The 21,879-nt window shown below is 42.0% G+C and overlaps 1 protein-coding gene across 7 annotated transcripts in view; it reads left to right on the top strand.

Annotated features, from left to right (window-relative positions):
- Positions 1-21,879, top strand: part of LOC131469666 (membrane-associated guanylate kinase, WW and PDZ domain-containing protein 2-like) — a 115,268-nt gene that overhangs the window by 85,296 nt on the left and 8,093 nt on the right. For 5 of the 7 annotated variants that reach the window (XM_058644901.1, XM_058644899.1, XM_058644902.1 and 2 more), the window contains exons 10-18: positions 2,412-2,938; positions 5,033-5,201; positions 12,399-12,430; positions 13,956-14,148; positions 14,259-14,374; positions 15,995-16,187; positions 17,608-17,847; positions 19,068-19,253; positions 19,996-20,311. In XM_058644901.1, the coding sequence (XP_058500884.1) occupies positions 2,412-2,938; positions 5,033-5,201; positions 12,399-12,430; positions 13,956-14,148; positions 14,259-14,374; positions 15,995-16,187; positions 17,608-17,847; positions 19,068-19,253; positions 19,996-20,311 (1,972 nt within the window). The remainder of the gene's footprint in view (positions 1-2,411; positions 2,939-5,032; positions 5,202-12,398; positions 12,431-13,955; positions 14,149-14,258; positions 14,375-15,994; positions 16,188-17,607; positions 17,848-19,067; positions 19,254-19,995; positions 20,312-21,879) is intronic. The other 2 variants (XM_058644900.1, XM_058644905.1) reach the window with 1 other exon arrangement.

Raw genomic sequence — 21,879 nt, 5'->3', positions numbered from 1 at the left:
CTTGTGTAAATGTACAGTGTATTGCATGTGGTAGGGAGGAAAGACCATGTACACTCTATTTACCTTTCAGATACAAATATGACCATGGAGCACTGTGCCTCAGGATAAACTACACTTGAACTGATAGTGTTCATATAAAAGGAAGTTTTACAGAGAAAATGGTATTTCATGATATTAATCAGCCATTAATCACCTGTAATGACTGATGAAGTCCTGTGGTTTGTCAGGTCTGGGACACACACTGGACCCACTTTAACACTCCCCACTTTGCTTAATATTAAAAAAAAATTCACCAGAGTGTCTTAGACATGATTTTAGCTTGATTTAAAGCATGACTAACTGGGGACTTAAAAAATGTTCCCTGTTCAACGTGAAGTCCCCTGTTTGTGAGTGCGTAACGACACCCTCCCCACTTGCAAATGCCTGACATTACACTGGTCAAACATGTATTTTGTTGAAGTCTTTTTTTTTAACTTTGACAGCACAGGTTTGCGGTGGCTTTGTTCTGTTAAGCTTAAACACCATTTCAGTCAGTAGTGACATTCACCTTCGATTGTATTTGGTCAAACCATCCAAGGAAATGGCGACTCATGCTCCCTGAACCGTCCATACATCCATCCAATTTCTACCAGTTTTATCCTCCACATGAGGGTCACAGGCTGGAGCTGGAGCCAATCCCAGCTGACATTCTTCCACAGTCTGAACCTGATTTATAGTTTCAGTTAAAAAATGAATTGCATTGTCATCTTGGAAAATAAAGCTGGTCATTGAGTATATTTAGGTCACCTGACCTTTTTTTCTTAACGCATAATGTTCCTGAACAAAGACCTGACCAACTGAAGCAACCCCAGACCATAACGCTGACCCCACAGTCTTGGACAGTGGGCTCTAAACCAGATATTAAAATATATATGACTTATTTCCCTTTTTGCCAGTGTATATTCCTGTGTGACACTTGACGGGGATTGTGTGTTTTCATCGTGCTGCTGCTGCCGCTGCCGCTGCTGCAGCTTCTGCTGCTGCGTGTTCTGATACCACAGAGAGTTGACATTTATGACAACAGAAAATGACAAATTGTATTGCTGCTGCGGCACTGTGTGCTTAACAATTGAACAACTGAGACCAGATCATGTGGTCTTGTGGTCCACCAGCCTGTTTTTACTGTGACATAAAAGAAAATCTCTGAATGAAAACACAGACTTTTTTTTTATACATATATATATATATATATATATATATATATATATATATATACTATATGTATAAAGGTGAAATGCAACATTTCACCTTCAGCAGGTTGTCCTGACCATGACTACATGCCTAAAGGCATTGAGTTGCTGCCATGTGATTGACAGATAATGAGTATGTATAGTATATCTATGGTGTATGGCCTAGGTCATCGGATCTGGAACCACAGAATGTCCTATTTTCATACATCATTAATAACATTTTAAAGGAGAATTTATATTTTAACTGGTGCACCTTCTTCAGCTTTTATGGCACGAGGCATCCAGGAAACAGAGACCAATTCCATGTGCTGTAAACTACATAATCATGTAATCATAACTTTTTGTCTACTTTTAGTGTGAACTGCTTGTAGAAAATCATCTCTAAACTCAGTTTATCATATTGCAACATCTCAATCCACTGAATAATGCCACAAATTCAACACTTGCTGTTTCAAAGTAAAAGCCCTCTGCAGTTTCCAGAATCCATCCATCCATACATTTTCTACTATTTTATCCTCCACATGAGGGTCGCGGGGCAAGGCGGAGCCAAACCCAGCCTATATGAGGCTAAATGTGTGATACACCCTGGACAAGTTGCCAGTCCATCACAGGGTCAACAAATAGAAAAAACAACCATTCTGTCTCACTTTCACACCAATGGTCAATTGAGAGTGTCCAGTTTTTGCATTTTTTGGACTGTGGGAGGAAGCTGTAGAACCTGGAGAGAACCCCTGCACACACAGGGAGAACATGCACACTCCACACAGAGGCGCCCTCATTCAAACAGATATTCAAATCGGTGACCTTTTATTGTGAAATATTTGCAGGACCAAAGATGTGTTCATTCATACTAAAGAATTCAGGTATTTCAATGGTTACAGAACAGTATTTAAATGTATATTATAGCATTTTACAAAAGGCAAACCCTGAATAAAACATAGCAGGACCTCTGAAAAAAAGACTGACTATACACTGCTTTACTAGTAGTACCCGATAGTAGTAAAGAACATTTTTATAACCTAGCCACCTCAAACTGAGAAAGATTTTTTTGTATTATTTTGGTTAAAATTGGTGATCCATTTTGATGAAAACCTGATCGTACAGTCATATCACTGAATCTGTTGTGCTCTTTCTTTCTTTCTTTCTTTCTTTCATTCTTTCTGTCTTCTTCCTCCTCCTCAGGTGACGTCATCGTCTACATTAACGACATCTGCGTGCTCGGCACCACACACGCTGACGTGGTCAAACTGTTTCAGTCCGTACCCATCGGTCAGAGCGTGACCCTCGTGCTCTGTCGAGGATATCCTTTGCCTTTTGACCCCGAGGACCAAAGTGGAGCGGCGAGTACCTCTCTGACACCGATTGGCCTGGAGCACCGCCCCCTGGTGGTGAACGGCCGTGGCAGTTACGACCCATACCTGGAGTACCTGTCGCTGAGCTCTCAGCTGCCTCCTCAGGCTCTGGCCCAGTCTGGAGGGCATCACCCCGGTGACACGCACCTCGACGGCTCGTCCCTGCCGCCAACCACGCCCGGGTCGGCCTCAGCGCTCACGCCTCACGATGACGTTTCCATGGGCTCCACGGGAAATGCAGGGGTTCCTGGGGCAACAGCACAAGGGGCGGAGCTGCTGACTGTTACCATGGTGAAAGGGGTGGAGGGATTTGGCTTCACCATTGCCGACAGTCCGACTGGTCAGCGTGTTAAACAGGTGAGGTGTCATGGTTCATCTTTACATATACAGTAAATATAAGAAGATTGTTTTCAGGTCAATATTGCAATCGGAAACAATTGCAATTACAATTTATTGCCCTATTATTTTCATATTAGAACATTTTTTTAATTAATTTATTTATCCCGTCAGTCACAGCTTTTAAAACTGCTCTATTTTTGTTCTGTGTTTTAAACCAATTATTGTGACAGCATAATATACCTCAGTTGTTATCTGTGCATAACACTATAGAGTAGTTAGTTTGATGGTATCTCATTAATGCTCCTTTACATTTTAAAAGTATTACACAAAATACCTGTGCATACTGAACTTCCCTCAGAAAGATTGTATCATAATAGCAAATCACAACTTCTGTGAGGAAAAATCACAGTTAGATATTTTCCCCCAAATCATTCTGTCGTATTAGTCAGCTCATCTTTAGGTGGAGATAAAACAGCATACACCATACATTGCTGGTCTTAAGTTTTAGGAATCCCCCATTTGTCCTATTTTTAAATTTAAGTTACCAAATCACTAAAAAAAATCATATAAAACAACTGTTGGAAGAAGCTTGGATACTGTATCATCTGATTAATTTACACTGAACTGCAATAATGATAATCTATATTTATAGAACACTACACAAATTAAAAACAAATTAAAAGACAAATAATAACCCAGGAGAGAAATACAAAAAGAATAAATACACTATGACCAGCAATGAATAAAAAAATCAGTTTTTAAAGGTAGTGGATTCAGTGCAGATATGTTAAACCAGGCTGATGTTTACTCTGTAGTCTACAGATTAGTTTTTTTCAGCAGGTAAAAATGCTGCTGCAGTAATTGAGACATGATATGATAAAAGTATGTAAAATTGCTTCTGTATCTTTAAAACTTAACACACACCAGGGCTGACAAACTGAAATGGCCTGGGGGCCAATGAGCAACTGTTAGCGAGTGGGCAATATGATCTTAAAATTGTAACACAGTATTCCACAATGATATCGCAATAAAGATATTCATGGTGATACTTCACTGAATTTCAAATAAAAGTGCTTGGAACAAACATATAAATGATGCAAAATAAATTCTTAAAGTCAGTAAATAATAATGACAACTGTAATTTAAATACCTTAAACAAGCTTATATATATATACTATAAATATAATTTAATGTGGGATGCAAACATTTAATAATGAAATAATTATAACTTATTATTTCTATTATAAAAACATGCATATTTAGTATGATATTATATACTATCACCTCGCTGGCAGCTGTGCCTCAGCCACACACACTGTGTTTAAAGGAAGAGGAGGTCATGGGCCATGTTTTCATTATGAAATGATGTTGAAAGTGGTGGGCAGCATGTAATCCAAGGGAGGGCCGTACAGTGTGTGGCCTGCGGGCCGCCAGTTTTACGCCTCTGTATTATACACTTCATTCAGAATAGTCAGAAAAAGACAGAGTACCATGGACTTGCATAACAGTGTAAACTAAATGTTATGTATATATATATGTAATCGTTCACTTGTCCTCATCATTCACCTGTCCTCATCGTTCACCTGTCCACATCATTTATCTGTCCTAATCGTTCACTTGTCCTCATTGTTCACCTGTCCACATCATTCACCTGTCCTCATCGTTCACTGCCAACGTTTATGGTGGTTTATGGTTTTTTTAATGCAGGCCAATTTCTTTTGCTCAGTAATGGATGTGATTTAAAACATAGTGAAATACAGTACTTAAAAAATACTTAAGTAAAAGTAAAATTACACATTTTACAAATGACTTTAAAAAGTAGTACACAAAAAACCTACTCAATTACAGTGTAGTTGAGTAAATGTACAATGTAGCGAGTAAATGTAATTCATTACTTTCCACCTCTGTATGTATCAGTATTATATTTATACCTTGTGCAAACAACACTTTGTCCATAAAGAAGTCATCATTTTGTCACACTTATTATTATTATTATTATTATTATTATTATTATTATTAATAACATCTTTGGACTTTGCACCTCTCAAAGACACAGTTGCAGTGTGTCAGGTTGACTGACGGTGGATATGTGGTGCTGTGATTGTGGTGCAGGTGTTGGATCCAGGCTCACAGGGAGCTGCGTCAGGGTTGATAGAAGGCGACCTGATCCTGGAGGTGAACCAGCAGCCGGTGGCTGCAGCTGGACATGGACGAGTGGTGGAGATGCTGAAGGAGTGTCCTGTGGGAGCTGAGGCAACACTGGTTATACAGAGAGGAACAGGTGAGAGAGAGAGAGAGAGAGAGAGAGACTGTTTCCTTGTTTCTGTTCTTGTCTTGTGCACTGCTTATGCAAGCGTATGCAATGTCACTACATTTATTTTCAACCACAGTGGTATTGGGGTCTTTTATTGATGATGGGACTGCTGTGTTGAGTCAGTCGCACTTTACATTGCAACAATATGGTAATAGTATGGACATAACTTTTAAAATAGGGAAGTATTATTATGGTACTGCCATCTTATTTCCATAATATTCACAAATAGCTCGGGAGTGACAATGGAAAATATGTTTGGGTCACACGGGAGAACAGATTTCAACTTTAAATGTGGTAATTATCCATTTTGATTCTCAAATAAAGTCAACATCATTACTAAGCTGTTTCCTAGATACTACTGAAGAAATAACATGGGATTACTGTAATATTATCTCCTTATTGGGAAATAGCATTAGAAATAACATGGTATTACTATAATATTATCTCCCTATTACAATATTGCCATGTCTAATGTAACATGTTACTGTTAAATTTTCTCCAGCAAAGATTCTCAGTGGAGTTTAAGTGTGGTGCAAAAATGATGAGTCATGCTCCGTAGACCGTTCTCTCACAGTTTGAGCCTGATGGTTCCTGGCAGTCGTCTTGGAATATGCCCGAAAAACTTTGTCATTCACTATATTAAGGTTGTCAGCTGACCGTTTTTTGGGCACATTAATGGTGCTGAACTTTGACCCGACCAGCTGAAGCAGCGCCAGACCATAACACAGTCCACACAGTCTTGTAAAGTAGACGCTAAGTCAAATTTTAGAGTTGTGTTTTTATAGACCTCATAAGTCTCTTGTCAGATTTATACTGCAGTGTAATATAGAAAATTGAAATTGATATTTACTCTGATTTGACTTCCTTTTCTGTACAAAATAGCAATGGTGAGTGACAAAAATATAATGTTCCAATGTTAACTTGTGTATTTTCTGCACAACTATTATAAACACATATAGAACCCGGTATAGAAAATGTGTAGTGTACAGATTATCTGTTATATCACCCTGCTGTGCTATATGCTATGCTACACTTTAGATCAGGGGTCACCAACCGAGAGCTACCTGAAGGGTAGAGAATAAAAATAAAAATAAAAACATAACTAGCAGCATAGGTTTCATATACATATGTGCGTTGGAACACACATTTCTGTGAAATACAGCTGATAAATGATAATTTGAATAAAACTATGCTGCAGACTTTTTTTGGAAGTGTGAACCATGTTAAGCTTCTCTAGAGGAGTCCAAGAATAAAATATTGAGCTGGAAATAAGCATGACAGTTCCACTTGATCTATTTAAATAATAATAACATTAGTTGTTAGGGTTATCAAATTATGGCTGCGCCAATTAATCAGTGATTGCCCAATTACAAAATGAAGTGTCAAGTTCTCTGATTTCTCAGCTTGTTAAATGTGAATATTCTCTGGTTTCTTTGCTCCATAACAAGAAATCATTAAACGTGAATCATTTTGTTTTGTGGACAAAACAGGGCAATGAAGAACATTATCATTTTGAACATTTTCTGGCATTTTAATCGCACAGCTACTCAATTAATCAAGAGTATAATCCATTCATTGATCTTGAAATGACTTGCAGTCTTATATCAAATCACAGGTTTGTGGCCCCTGTTTGATTTTAGCAAACATGAAGAAGTCCAGTGTCAGAGCAACAGTGCAGCACGATGTAAGATGACTTCTGACTGGAATTCATTAAAGCATGTAACAGTTGATCAGCAACAGAGAAAAAGATGTTTTGATTGCAAGGTGATGAAGTCTGAACATGACATTTAATTTTTTTAGATGACTATTGAATAGTTAAGTGATTGTAATCATTTTTTTCCCTGGTGCAAATCAGAACAAATTGTCATATTATGTCTTAAATGTCTAAAAAAGGTCATTGTTTAGTGAGGTTAGTGAATTAAGTACTTCACATATCAGTTAGTAGTTAATAAGTAGAGTAGCTAGATTATTAACAGTCACAGGTCTTTTTTCAGTCACCAGGTAAAGAAAATGTAGCTTTAATAAAATGTTCTTTGATTTATTTCATATGTGGTCAGTCACTCAGGGAACACACAGAAACATTGTCGCCATCGTAAGAGTTGTGTGTGTCGTTGCATGTTCTCTCCCACTCGCTCCAAATGCAGCTTTATCTCCAACATGTTATTTATGTTTTCCACTGAAGCAGACTACTGCAGCAGCACTGGGGGGCTTTAACACGGGGAAAGTGTTTTACGATAGTGCCGCTCTGAAGCTGTTGAAAATTTAACATGCAGTGGAGAGTTGGTATGAGAGGACGAGTTAATCTCTCCGTTAGGTGTAGTGCAGCTCTGTGGGTTGAGATGGCAGCGACTCTGCTGCAGGGAAAGTAGTTTTATTCTCACCGGGGCCACTCGTGTTCCAAATAAATGAGAGTGTCTGGCTGGCATAATGCTTGGATTTTACAAACATTTTCACTGTTGTCTGTGCAGAAATGGTGTTTGCTGTTTGAAGCTGGGTTACAGACACTCACTATCAACAAAGCTTGGTGTGATTTGTTTGATTAGATCTTGATAAACTATATTAGAGTCTGTGTTGTTTCCCCCTCACATCTATTTCGATTTTAAGCACACTTATATGCATATTGTCACATTTTAAATCCCTGTAACAAACTCTGATCAACATCACCATTGATGGTCTGCCCGAGCTTTGTTTCTCTACCTGTTGTACTGGAAGTGAAAAGAAGAGACAACCACACGCCCTTGATCTCAGAGCATCCGTCAGAATGCAGTTGCGGCGTAGCGGAGAAGAACGAGAGAACATTTCATAGTTGGGAAGTTTGAAGTGCAGCGCTTTTTTGTAATCTTGCCAGAGCGACATGGAGTGAGGCCATTTTCCCCTCCTCTCCTATTTCCTACAAGCTTGGCCACCTGCAAGGAAATTAAATTGCACAGTGAAAGCTTTATTTGTTTGACATGTGCTCTTGCACTCATTTTCTTGAAAGTGGTCTGGTCACAGGGTGAAATTTGACTTGATAATTACCTGCGGCTGCCTGTACCACTGAGTCCATGTCCATTACACACACACACTCAAACACATCGTCTGGTTTCCATGACTTCAGAGGACATAGCATTGACTTACATTCATTTCCTGGAGACTTAACCATAACTACTACTGGCCTAACCCTAACCTTACAACGCGTCTTTTCCTTACAATGTAATAATTAACGTTATGAGGACTTGTTTATTGTCCCCATACAGAGGACCAGTCCCTGTAGTGTTACTGTGTAAACACATTTATGTCCCCACGACATGAGTAATACATGGATGACACACACGCACAGGAAGCAAGGTGTTGCTACCCAGTTTGTGTCGGATCCATGTGTGGGCCGGTCCCCTATTTTGGACAACCTTTATTGATAAAATCAACAACATAAATTAAAGAAACCAAGGAGAAAAAAGCAGACATGTAAATAGTTTTTAGTCGTTGGTATGTTTGTTGTGAGTTAATTATGAAGTGGTTTTTATGGTTATGCCGTGTTTCCACTACATGGTCCCAACTCACCGTTACTCTGTTTGGTTGGTTTTCCATTACTATTGCACCTCCTCAACGTGGGTGGAGTCATCATAGCACGTCTGCATGAAACTGCCGAGACTTTGTTTTACACGCGACACACAAACGAGTGACTAGTGACTTGTAAAGCAGTTGTTTCATTAGAATCAGTTAATTAAAACTGTTTGTTCAGTACTTCCTCCATGACCGGAGCACAGACTCCGTCTGACACAGTCACTGGACTGAAACACAGAGGCGGGGTTTGTGATGCCGGCCGCAGGACTCAGCAATGCTATCGCTAAATACCCCAGACTACTCTTAAAGGTGATGCGATTTAGACATTTCCTTTGTAACTGTTGGAGATTAACCCATGTTTTTTTGGGTGAAGGATTTTTAACTGATGTAATTCGGCATTATTCGCTTTGATTCTTGTGTGGGACGCCTTGCTCATGCCTCTTCCAGTGACGGCAGTCAGACGACGTTACACATAGTATCAGCTCTTGGAACGTGAGGCGAGGCGCGCTGCGCTAGTGGAAAAGGTGCTCTAGTCTCTCTGCTTGTTTTAGACTTATGTTCTCTATGTTGTTATCTTTAACCAGCGACAAACATTGCAAATAAGCTAAAGCAAAAGTATCACCATTCACTCTCACATTCACACCTACAGTAAATTTAAATAAAACAATAAAATAAAATAAAATAAATATCGATTGCATACATTCACTGTTTTTATGTATTGTTTTTGTTTTGTGAAGAAGACACAGTTGCCGTGTATTCGAGCAGTTACAAACACATTGGTAAAATCAGCAATGCAGATCAGGCTCTTTTGGACTGGGAGCAGTTCTCAGAGCAAACTGTTTGCCAACTGCAAATCAGCAGTCAAAAAACTCCATTCTAATGGAGTTTGTCCAAGTGTTGCTGCCAGGCCACTTCCGGTGCAAATCAAGTAGTGCCGCAGATCAGGCAGTTGGTTGGCGCGTGGCTCTCAGCGCGGGGGTGCGAGGACCCTGTCAAAGCTGTAAAGCTTTGTCGTTTTAATTTGCATTGTTTCCAGGATGATAGCAGAACAATAAAGAGATTATAGATATGCTTTCTTTTCATCGCTCATTTTTCATGGGCTCTATTTAATTAGGGAAGAGGGCAGTCAGTCTCATCTGCATCTCAGGTTTGGCTCATGGTGGTGTGACAGGGATTATTGTTGCAGATTTGAAAAGCTAACAAAGACAATAGCTGTTGATCCTGGGACAGGGGTTAGTGAATGCTGCTGGCTGGTTTGGTGATTTTATGCCCATTCTAATGTCACCAGCTACTTTACTGACAATTACCGGATATGCATTGACAAACTGTTGCCTTCTGTATGTTCAGTGAATTATACTCTGTCACTTGATTGAATTAAAGCTAATAAATTCAACTGAGTGTGGTAAGCAGCACAAATGAAGTGTTTGCACCAGGGATTGACAACAACTGTGTGTGTGTGTGTGTGTGTGTGTGTGTGTGTGTGTGTTTGCAATGCAGAGCCACAATCTGCCACCTGGTGGCTAACACTGGCACAGACAATCTCATTCCTCTAAATGCTGAGCCAAATTTGACAAATGGCATCCATAGATGTCGTCTCCTTCATGTCGTCTCCTTCAACCTCACCAGTTTTTATCAAACAACTCAAAGCAACGGCCTCACAGGGACGATCGGTCACAAGCAGCAGGGAAATCTTTGTGTGTTTGTGGGGAAAGGACACTGTGACTCAGACCTGCAAAATGTCAGGCATGTTTGAACCTGTTGGTGTTTTGCAGACAATTGCAGATGTGTGACTGATGGCATTGGTGCTCTGTGTCACAGACTTGTGCTGTGGTGTGCGACTGTTGCCTGTTTGTGTGCGTTTGTCCCTGTGTGTGTGTGTGTGTGTGAGTGAGTGCACGGCTGTAGCGTGGGCGCTCTGCCAGAGTTCCACCGAGCACTGCTCGTGTTCACAGCCCCTTGCCGACATCCCAATTTTGAAGCCGAGCCAACCACAGAGCGGAGACATTTTCGCGGCACCAATGAGGATGCACATCATGGCCGTGCAGAGAATGGAGCCAATCACGCTGATCTGAAGGCCATCCAGAACTCAGCGGGCTAGTCTGTGAGGCCGGCCTGCCAGACTGCCTGACCGCTGACTCGTGAGAGGAGCCACGTGAAACCTCTCCACCAGTCATTCATTTGTAATTCATCAGCATGCACACGAGTGTGCCACACATCCGGCACATATGCCCATGAACTGAATTAGCATTTAAATTAAGCTTAAATGCATTCGTGAGGATGACACTCCTCTTTAATATGAGTGGACAATTGCCTTGTAGCTTGTACTTATTCCCTTCAGTGGGTCATTAAGAAGAGTTTCATGAGAATATTAGAATTCCTTCAAAGTGTCCCTCAAGGCCTGTATTCCCTACAGAATGTGGTTATTAGTCCCGGCTCTTCACAAAGCCCTTCCCTCTGCTGCTGCTGCTGCTGCTGCTGCTGCTGCTGCTGCTGCTGCTGCTGCTGCTGCTGCTGCTGCCGCTGCCTCTGTTCCGCAGTCATTTCAGCACCACAGACAGCTCTCCTCAAACCTCACTTCCTGTTTGTGTGTGTTTTTTCAAGAGGACAGCCTTTTATTTTTCTCATCTCTCTTCATCTTCTTCGCCCTCCTGCATCATCACAGATGCAGCACAGACAGAGGAAGAGTGTGTGTGTGTGTGCGAGGGCGAGGGTGAAAAAAAATGAGAAAGTGAAAATACAAGGACTGGCTGAAAATAATTCCAGATTTTGTTTTGTCTTGTACTGGAAGTGTTCTGTTGTAGGGTCGAACATTTCATTGTTTTCAAATGGAAATCACGATGATAATTTAGTTGCTCTGTTTTTCGTTGTTCTTTGTTCTAAGACAAGTTTGTTGTTTTGTCATTCTTGCATTAGAGTAATTCATATTTTGATGGTTTCTCTCGTGGCTCTTGTTTTAAATCGATAATATAGTAAACACTGACTTACAGAGTTATACCGCAATCGCCAATTCCCCAATTTCCTTTTCCTCAAATCTCCCCTCCCTCATCCTGTAGTTGCAGAGCAATCCCATCGATACATTAAAGGCATATTTTACAAGTCTGCTCGGCAGAGGTGCTGCAGGAGTCTGCTGGGCTTGATGAGTGTGTTTATGTGCTTCTATCCACATGTGTATCGACTCAGCCTGAATATTTACATGGGCACGGTTTTCCCTTTATGTTTTAACTGGGCCTCGGCAGCATAAACGTGGTGTATGTCTTTGATTCAGTGGCGTCACAGGGGACCTTTGGTGATGAGAATGTTCTGGAGTGCTTCTACATTTATATAAAATATGATTTAGAGAGAAATATGTGTGTGTGTTAGGGGTTGGGGGGGGGGGTCTTTGTTTTTGCCAGCAGCTAATGATGTAATTATGTTGAAAACAAACGCAACAGTTCCACAAAACAAAGTTAAAATGGATGGAGGAATATGAAATGAGCAAAATGAGAATATTAACGCTCACATTAACGTCCCCTCTGTAGTCTCCATTATAGTCGTTTATGTGAGTGTATTTGTGATGGGATGTATTTTGTTTGTTGGAGTGTTCTCTCTCTCTGACTACTGTTTTCTTTCTTCCCTCCTCAGGCCACATCTCTCCATGGAAAGCCTCCAAACAGGTAGAGTGATTGAAGCAAATGTGTGTCTGCTTGTTGTGTGTGGGTGTGCGAGACAAAAGGAGAGGCAGGCAGAGAAAATGTCCATCTGTTGTTTGTTTGTGGAAGCAGAAAGGTACGATAGCAGCCGAGGAGATGCGTGTTTGTCAGTCATGTCGCGTCGCCTCCGAGGGGTTTGTTTTTTGTTTTATTTTGAAAGGAACCGGCCTCGTCTGACCCGCTTATTAGTTTGATCGCATCATATCTCACCAGCCAGGAGCTTCACAGTGAAACTGCACCTGTTATACTGCCTGTTCAATCACCACTCATTCATGTTTAGTAAGTTACTCAGTAAGTTACTGTTTTTACAGAAATGACACTCCTCTCTTTTGCTTTTTCGTCTTCTTTTATCTTGAATTAACTGCACATAGCGAACATGACAAACGTGTGAATTCACCACTCACATTTTCAAACACATGACATGCAGGCAGCCCATGGTAAAGCGGAATGGAATTGGGCTTGTAACTGGAGGGTTGTTACTCCTAGTGCCATGACCAAGCCTGGAGAAATGAGAGGGTTGCGTGAGGAAGAGCATCCGGCGTAAAAAATCTCTGCCAAATCAAATATGCAGATCATTTGCTGCCTAGAGGGGGAGAAGCTGAAAGAAAGAAATGTTGGTGCGTGTGTCCTTCTTTACAGCCTGTTGCTAACTGAAGCATCTATGTGATGTTTAGGCTGCTTTGACTTGTTTTAGAGCAGATACATGGCTCAGTATCTGCCCAACACCATTGCTGAGTGTCGTATCCGCTCGTCCCTCCCTGGTAAAAAAGTGCAAGTCACACACTCCACGTTACAGAATATTCAATAAGCAGGCCTTAATGAAACGGCCAAAGCGCTCCACAGTTTGAAGTGCTGTGGCCTCAAAAGGTCGATCATGGCTAATCTTACAGAGTCACAGGAGCAAGGAAATTAAGCTTAAAGGGGGCGATATGTTAAATATGCAAATCCACAGCATTAACATTCAAAATGGACACCGATATTTGCATTTGAGATGTCGGGACAGCGTTGGCCTCTCGTCCTCTCGTCCTCAGACTGGAAAATGTAAATACGCAGAGCTGCACTTAAACCCGCTCTTAGATAGATAGATAGATAGATAGATAGATAGATAGATAGATAGATAGATAGATAGATAGAGAGAAGTAAATGCCACCAGGCAGCTATGAAGTAGTACAGACCCCATACACAGTGCTATACCATACTACACACAGTTGCCTGCTTTTTTTAGCAACCAGACAACAAACATCGTCTGTCTCTTGTGCAGCACGTTGTGCTCGTTGCTGCTTAGTTAAAATAGAATGGAAAATCGAATTTCTAGTCAACATGTTTTGTTGATTCACTCCTGTTGTTTTTGTGACATGTTTTTCAGTTGTGCTTTTTGTATTTTCCTAACTCTTATTGATCCAGCCGACACTTGTAAGAAGATTGCTGTGCATAGAAATCCAGTTCTCAAGTTCAAGTTTTAAATCTTTCTCTGCTGTTTTCCTTGTAGTTGACTGACCAGTGGGACCCACACGGCAGCCCCCAGGCAAACCTGTCTGGCGCAGTCTTGCCGCCGGGCACGCCCTTTCCAAACCAGCCACAGCACCGCACCTCCGTGCCCGACTCAACTGAGGGCTTCGACCTCAACAAACCTGATCCTTACGACCTTTATGAGAAGTCAAGGGCAATCTACGAAAGCAGACGTGAGTTCACGTTCTACAGTGTAGTCCAAAGCACAGAGAGCATCTCAACATGGTGACCCGTAATCCACCTGTAATCCACCTGTAATCCACCTGTAATATGTGTGTGTCAGGTCCCGAGTATGAAGAGGTGGAAGTGCACCTGCTGAGGGAGAAGACTGGGTTCGGCTTTCGCATCCTGGGCGGAGACGAGGCCGTGCAGGCTGTGAGTCCGGACGCCCGTGACAAGGCTCGTATGGGACGGGCTGGACCTCACACATTTTGACCGCATATACACCAACCTCGCCTGACCCACACCTAACCTCATCTCACACTCTTCATTCAGTCACAGTTCACAGGCCCGGGACACGCCCCCCTGACCCGTTCTCTCACTGGTGTGGTCTGTCAGTATGGGATGCAAACTAAAGCTATTGTTGTAGCTCGACGACACTGTTCAGTCCTAGAATACAAACACTAGCAGGGAATTGATTTATTTAGGCAGCCTCCACTCTGCTGGGTGGCAATATGCCCCCCCTTCAGCTTTTTAGTATTGGATGATTTCTGAGTGCTCTGACCATCCTTGAACTTTGAGATATTCATTTATTTGAGCTGGCAGTACATACACTCAGTCTCATTGTCATTCCAAAAATGCACCAATCTGGATTTGATCACGTTTATCTTGCCGTTTTCCTCCTCTAGTTTTTGTATAAATGTAGAAGTATTCACATTATCTGAGTGTGTTAGGCTGACATTTGTACAATTTTAGTCAGACTAAGATGTTTACATGTTTGGGACCATGGTGGGTCACTGGTAGAGCGAGTTGTGGGTTTGATTCCCAGCTTCAGTTGTCTACATGGCAAGACACATAACCTCCACGATGCTCCTGACAGCTGTGCCGGAAGCGCGTGAGTGGGTATGAAATAAAGAAGTGTGATGTGAATGCGCTGCACATTGATGTGTGAACGTCATCTATGACATGGAGGTTACACACCTCATGTAGAGGCTCCTATAGGCTCAAATATGAACCTTCTTTCACACCGTTCTCATTCAATTTCCTGACATAAAGTTAAAATTTATCATCATGATAAATAATTTTGCTGTCACAAGTCTGTCCGTGTGTGTGATGACAGAGTGACAGCGTAAACAAACACTGCAGTTTGTATGTACCACTGCTGACAATGACGAGTACAGGGTCACTTGGCGATATAGTGGCTAGCACTGTTGCCTCACAGCATCAGTTGGAGTCCTGGTTGGACTGAGGGCCTTGCAATGTTCTCCCTGGTCTGTGTGTGGGTTTTCTCCAGGTTCTCCGGATTCCTCTCACAGTCCAAAAACATGCAGAGGTTATTTGGACGCTCTGAAATGACACTAGGTGTGAATGGTTGTTCGTCTCTGCGCGTTTGCCTATTGTGGAGGATAAGGAGGTGAAAATGAGTGAATGAATGGATGAATGAATGACGAGTGCAGACTGTTGCCCCCTGCTGGTAAGGATAAGTGATTTATTCCTCTCACACAGGTGCAGAGTGCATGAGTGCAGAGTGCATGCGCTTGTTGCTCGTCAGCTGTAGTTGATAAGGTGTTGGGCGACACACGCAAACCTGAGGCAGCGCTGTGATTGGTTGTCAGCCAACTGTCGGACCAGTGTGTCCCGGGCCATGCACACACACACACACACACACACACACGCACACTTTGACCCTGACCCTCTAACTGCTCAGTTCCGCCCATACTGACATAACGCCTTGCTAACGTGTGCAAGTGTACAAAAGCATGCAAAGTGTGATGCAGACAGAATACGACAGTGTGATTCCACTGCGTCTCTGTCCCGCCCTCGCCGTCTATGCTGCTAATATTGATTGTCTTTGAACAGATCGTGATTGGGGCCATAATAGAGAACACACCCGCTGAGCGCGACGGGCGGCTTCGACCTGGGGACGAGCTCATTTCTGTGGACAAAAACGTGGTTGCTGGGAAACCACACAAATACGTAATAGACTTGATGCATGCAGCCGCTCGCAACGGACAAGTCAGCCTGACTGTGAGGAGGAGAGTGCAAATGCCTGGTGAGCACTTTTTTGTTGATTGTTTTGTTTGTGTGTTTGTTTGTTTGTTTCACACTTCCAGAGACCGAGGAACACGCTGCACATTTCACCGGCATCACAGTGGAAAAAAAAAAAGAGAGGACTTGGTCAGGGCACACATGCTGACAATCTGTGTGTGGGTTCAGCGTGTTCTTCTCACCCACGCATCTTCTCTGGAGTAGGAGATCATGCATGCATGCATCTATGCTTTGTTTACTGTTATGTGGACTCTGTTGTTTGTCTTTGGAAAAGCAAATACAGCTGTAAGGGCGTGTGGTTACACGAGCGTCTTACCTGTCAAATAAGCAGACGAGCACAGTTAGACTTCACCTGCAGCAGAGACTCTCTGTCAATGAAGCGTGCTGTTGAATGTGGATGTCTGATTTCTCCAACAGCTTCCTTTGTGAAAACACATTTTTTAAAGGTTCAGTGTGTTTATCAGCAGATATCGAATGTACTACCCACGGGTATGTTTGTGTAAGTGTATATCACTTTGAAATAGAAACAGTATGGTTTCCGTAGCTGGAGAATTTACCTTTTATATGTACTGAAGGTTAGGGATTTTTGCTTCATCTTCAGCCCAATTGATCAAACCAAACAGAGCCTGCAGTTTGCATTGTGAAGCAGAAGTTTTCTACCCAAACAAACAATGGCTTTGACCCAAATAACTCCAAATGCAGAAGAATGAGAGAGCAGTTGGGTGGAGAACTTTGAGCTGGAGCTGCGATGAAGACGATGAGACTGAGGAGGAGAGAGGATGAGAACTTTCAAACTGTGGAGGGCAGCATGACACCCCTCATTGTACAGCCTGTCCAAAAATTATTATTAAAAGTAGAAGAAGGAAAATGTCAGAAAAGAGTGTTTACATCCTCTCTGGTATGTGAAGGCCGCTGTAGTTCCCTGACGTGCATGGGAGAGCGAGGAGAGACCCAGAGGAGTCCACGTTTGTTGCCCTCATGTCTGTGAAGGTCACCACAGGAGTTCACTGCACACAACCAGACTTAACTTGGTCCTTCTTTGTCCTGTGAGAGACATTTAAACATGGCCACTGTCACGTTCTTGCAGCTAACAGCAGCTTGTGAGAATTTGTTTGTGCTTGTGTGTGCATGGGATTCACAGCCTCTTCTTTACATTTTTATATGCACACATAAGTGATTGCAAGAGCGCATATCATATTCACCACTGCTGTTTACCTCTGGTGCTTGTTGATGATGTTGCCAACTTGTGTTGCAGCCGATGACAGAGCCGATGACTTGTGTCACAGCCTGTGATTCAGTCGATGTCATCATCATACAGCCTGCTTGCATCATACTTTATAATGATTTAATGAAACTGTTAAATATTTGTCCTCTGACAGCCACAGCAGTCATGTTGACTTGCCCCATCGTTCCCGCCTCCACAGGTGAACCGTGTCCAGTGAACGGCCGCAGTCCAGGCTCAGTGTCGACACAGCACAGCTCCCCACGCAGCGACGCGGCCTCGGCGTCGGGACCTCCGGCGGCTGCTATCCCCGCTGTCACCTCTCCTCCAGAGGCATCCACGCTGCAAACCAGTGATGTGGTTATTCACCGCAAGGAGAATGAGGGCTTCGGCTTCGTCATCATCAGCTCCCTGAACAGACCGGAGAATGCCGCCGTCATCAGTGAGTTGCCCGAAGGCTGTGATTGCACACGGATGACTTGACAAACGTAATGACCGAGGATCATGAGGATCACATATAAGACATCTCTTGTTTTCCCTGTGCTGTGTAGAACATGGTCAGAAGCCTCACGTCCATTATATCTGTTTTACTAATAACCAGTGGGCTTCATCTCCCCAATCAATTAATTAACTTGAGTAGTGTTTCCACTCTTAATCCACAGTCTCATTATCTGGGGTCAAACTGACATTCATTTGTTTATTTTACTTCATGTAAAGATTTTATTTGTATTAATTTATTATTCAGAGGGTTAGAAGAACTAATCTGTTAACAAATGGAGTCATTTTGTTCTGGATTACACACACGCAAGGGACAGTTAAGGTCTTCTGAAATGTGTTTATACGATGTATAGTCACGTTTTACTGACATTACTTCAACAAAGCACTACACCTGCTTAACTATATATCTGGAGAATATGGTTGAAGTTTTTATGTCACTCACTGTCCCACATGAAAGAGAAAAGTCCACTGCTGCCTCATGTGGTGGGTTTGTGTCACTTATTTTAATCAGCACTTTAATTTGATCGTCCATTGCTGACACACTGTTACTAATCAACAGGTACTAGGTATCATTAACTAACTGCCAGAAGACTACAGGTTGTGCTTCAACAAATTCTGAACATTTAACTTCTTCACTGTAGATTATGCCAGAACCACCTTATTAGTTGACTATCTGCTCCTAATTAGCCTGTCACTTCTGTAAATGTGTGCCAGGACCATCTAATTAAAGTGGAAAACAGATGATATAAATGATGTGTCAACTGATTATCTGTTGACATGATACTGAATATCTGTTGACTATCTAATAATCCAATTCATATGTTCGGGCCGTTCACTATGATGGTGTTTTTACTCCCCGTTCCACAGCTGACTGACGTTTCACATTTTTGTGGCAATGCATTAATTAATTGGTTACAATCAGGTTATGAAGAGGATTTTAAGCAATATCGTTAAATCCACACTTTTAAAAACCTCAACTATTCCGTCTCGAGTCAGTCACACAGTCAACATCTGCTCCACTCCACTCGTGTTTTATATTGTCTCTGTCTGCACAATTATAAACAAGGAAGGTTTTGTGAGGCTCATAGATTTAAAATTCAGTTTTAACGTCTGTCTCCATCATCTGCGTTTGACCCACCGCACCCTGCTCTCACCTGTTTCCAGCTGTGCCTCATAAAATTGGACGGATCATCGAGGGCAGCCCAGCAGACCGATGTGGGAAGCTGAAGGTGGGCGACCGTATCCTGGCCGTGAACGGACAGTCCATCATCAGTATGCCGCACGCAGACATAGTCAAGCTCATTAAAGATGCAGGACTCACAGTCACGCTGCACATTATACCAGAGGAGGGTAAGTGTTTGTGTGTGACATGGAATTCAATGTGAGCTTTGAGTATGAATGAACAGTTAATCACTCTTAAATAAAAACAAAAAACAAAGAAAGGTTGCAAATGAATTCTATATACTCTATTCTATAGAAATCTTCTATAAATATAACACATACATGATCAGAGTAATTCATGTCCCGTGGTAAATGCTCTGTCACATTTTAAATCTGTTATACAATGAATATTGAACTGAACCCTGACTTCGATTAATTATGTCGCAAATGAAATTGCAGATGAAATAGCTCGCTGGAAAATCACAATTAGATGTTTAAGCAACCAAGAAAACGGAAGTCATACTACAACACTGATCCATGTATTAAAGGAAGGTTGTACCATTAATGGCAGTGTGAAATAAAGCATTATATGGTGATATACCATTATGTATAATTTTTGTTTTTTCCGAGTAAAACACAAACTGTTTGATGTGAAGTACAGAAAAAAAGTCTAAATTCTCAATAAACCGCTGCACTGTTCTAGTCACAGCCTGATTTTTCATGACACTGAGACACCGTAGAGTCTTTGTGTGCTTCATAAAAAGGTGATGCTATTCAGCAGATAATGATGCAGTTTTCTTAAATACATTAAAATAACTCAACAGCAGTGGTGCAGACTTGTTCTTTTTAAATAGTTTCTAAACCCCTCCCCTCAGAGTCTGACATTTTTAAACTCAGGTGAACTCTTGTCTCACCTTCTGTGAACACACAGGTTCCCATTCTGGACCCAGCTCAGAGAAGCAGAGCCCCTTGACCCAGAAACACAGCCCACAGACCCAGCCCAGTCCTGTAGCCCAGCCAGGCCAAGGAGGCATCCAACCTGGCCAAGCAGCTCCTCAGCCGGTCCAAACAGCCACACAGCCAGGTCAAGCACCTGTCCAGCCCGGCCAGGCACTAGTTCAGACAAGTCAAACAGTGGCTGGGCCTCCTGCACCAGCAACCTCCCATCCTGCATCAGCTGTGAACCAGCAAAGCCCGGTGACCCAGCCCTCTGGCCTCCCTCCACAGCTGTACCTTCACGACGGCAGGTAAGAGGGTCGTTCTTGTTTGGTCTCAGCAGGAAGCGTTTGTGAGATTTCCCTCCAACTGTTTTTAAGAGCAGACAACACATCTGTCCCTGAACTACACAGCAGATACTGATGCCATATATGCCTGCACTCAGCCTTAGATCCATGGGCGGTTTCCTTTTCTCTGTTCCAAAGCTGAGACATAAAGCTGCAGTGCACATTTTCTACAGATTTTTGAAACAATATAACATTATTGTATGCTGCTTCCTTCGTCTGTCAAGTAAAACTATCAGACTTGACTGAGGGAGCGTTTGTGTGTATACAGCAGCAGTGCAAGGGCGGTTGGGGACATAAAGCATTTATCTTTAATACGCCTCCATCTTTCTTAGAATCCAACAAATCACTCTAGTGAGAAATTTGACAGTGGTTTGAATGTAGTGTACATTTGCTTATTTTTAAAGTTAGGCAGTAAAGCTTTAAATCTAAAGGATCCCACGCTTTTTTGGGCTTTTCAACTTTGAACCTTCTAACCTTTGCAGATAAGGCTGACAGATTGGTTAGGGTTTTTAACCCTTTCTCTTTTGCTTTTTATTTTGACTTTTGGTGTTCTGGATTTTGTTTCCTTGCTCTCTGTCTATAATGAATTTCTATGCTGAAGCAGGTGCCGGTCTAGTGCATGCTTGTTTCACCCTGGGAGCCCCGATTAGAAGCACTGATGATATGGACGCAGCATATAGTTCATAACTGTTTCCTGCGGTTTCTGAAATACAAACAAACAGAATGCAAAATAAGGTGCAGCCAACAGTGAAATAACTAATATTAGAAATGCTGTTGATGAATATTACTTCCAAACTTAAATACAAGAAGTAAAACAACTCAAGAGCTTCCTCTGATTCATAAAAGTATGCCATTCACAATTCAAAGGAATTATATGTTCAGTTTAACAAGAAAGGTTACAACACACAAGACTCTGCTTGTATTGACGAGGTCATCTAGCTCCTTAATTAACATGAACGGTATAGTCATAATTAGCATAAGGCTCACAAAGAAATACACACGTAATAAAAGGGAATGTTACAAACCAGAACCTGAGATGCAATATGTGTAAACTAACCTCATTAAACTTGACAAGAATGAACAATTACAAACACTTATATCATGTCTCATCTTATGAATGAAACTGCTCACAGAGCAGCTAAGCTAAGGACCCAGCTAGGACCCAACAGCAGTTGAGGCTGCCCTCACTGTGCCTGACTGGGAATTTGGTACACTGTCAAAAATATGCTATATAAATAATGATTATTATTTGTGTCTAAATAACTGTAAAAAGAAGTGTGAGTTTTCAAACACTGGCAGATATGAAACTGTGTTTAGGTCAGCGTGTGCCATCCTCTCCTTGCATGACAGTACGTTCAAGAGAAAACCTGCAACAACTTTTGTCCCGCTCTGACTCTCAGTCTCAGGCTGGTTTCAACCTTGTTGCATAACAACCACTCAGCTCTTGCAAAGTCAGTGAATAATTTACCTACATTTCACGTCTATAATGCAGGAACCTGCCGATCAGACCCTTTACCGTGTGTGTGTGTGTG

This window comes from Solea solea, chromosome 12 (assembly GCF_958295425.1).
Source record: "Solea solea chromosome 12, fSolSol10.1, whole genome shotgun sequence".
NCBI lineage: Eukaryota > Metazoa > Chordata > Actinopteri > Pleuronectiformes > Soleidae > Solea > Solea solea.
The sequence above is the reverse complement of the archived record's forward strand: the minus strand, read 5'-3'. Positions and strand labels throughout refer to the sequence as shown.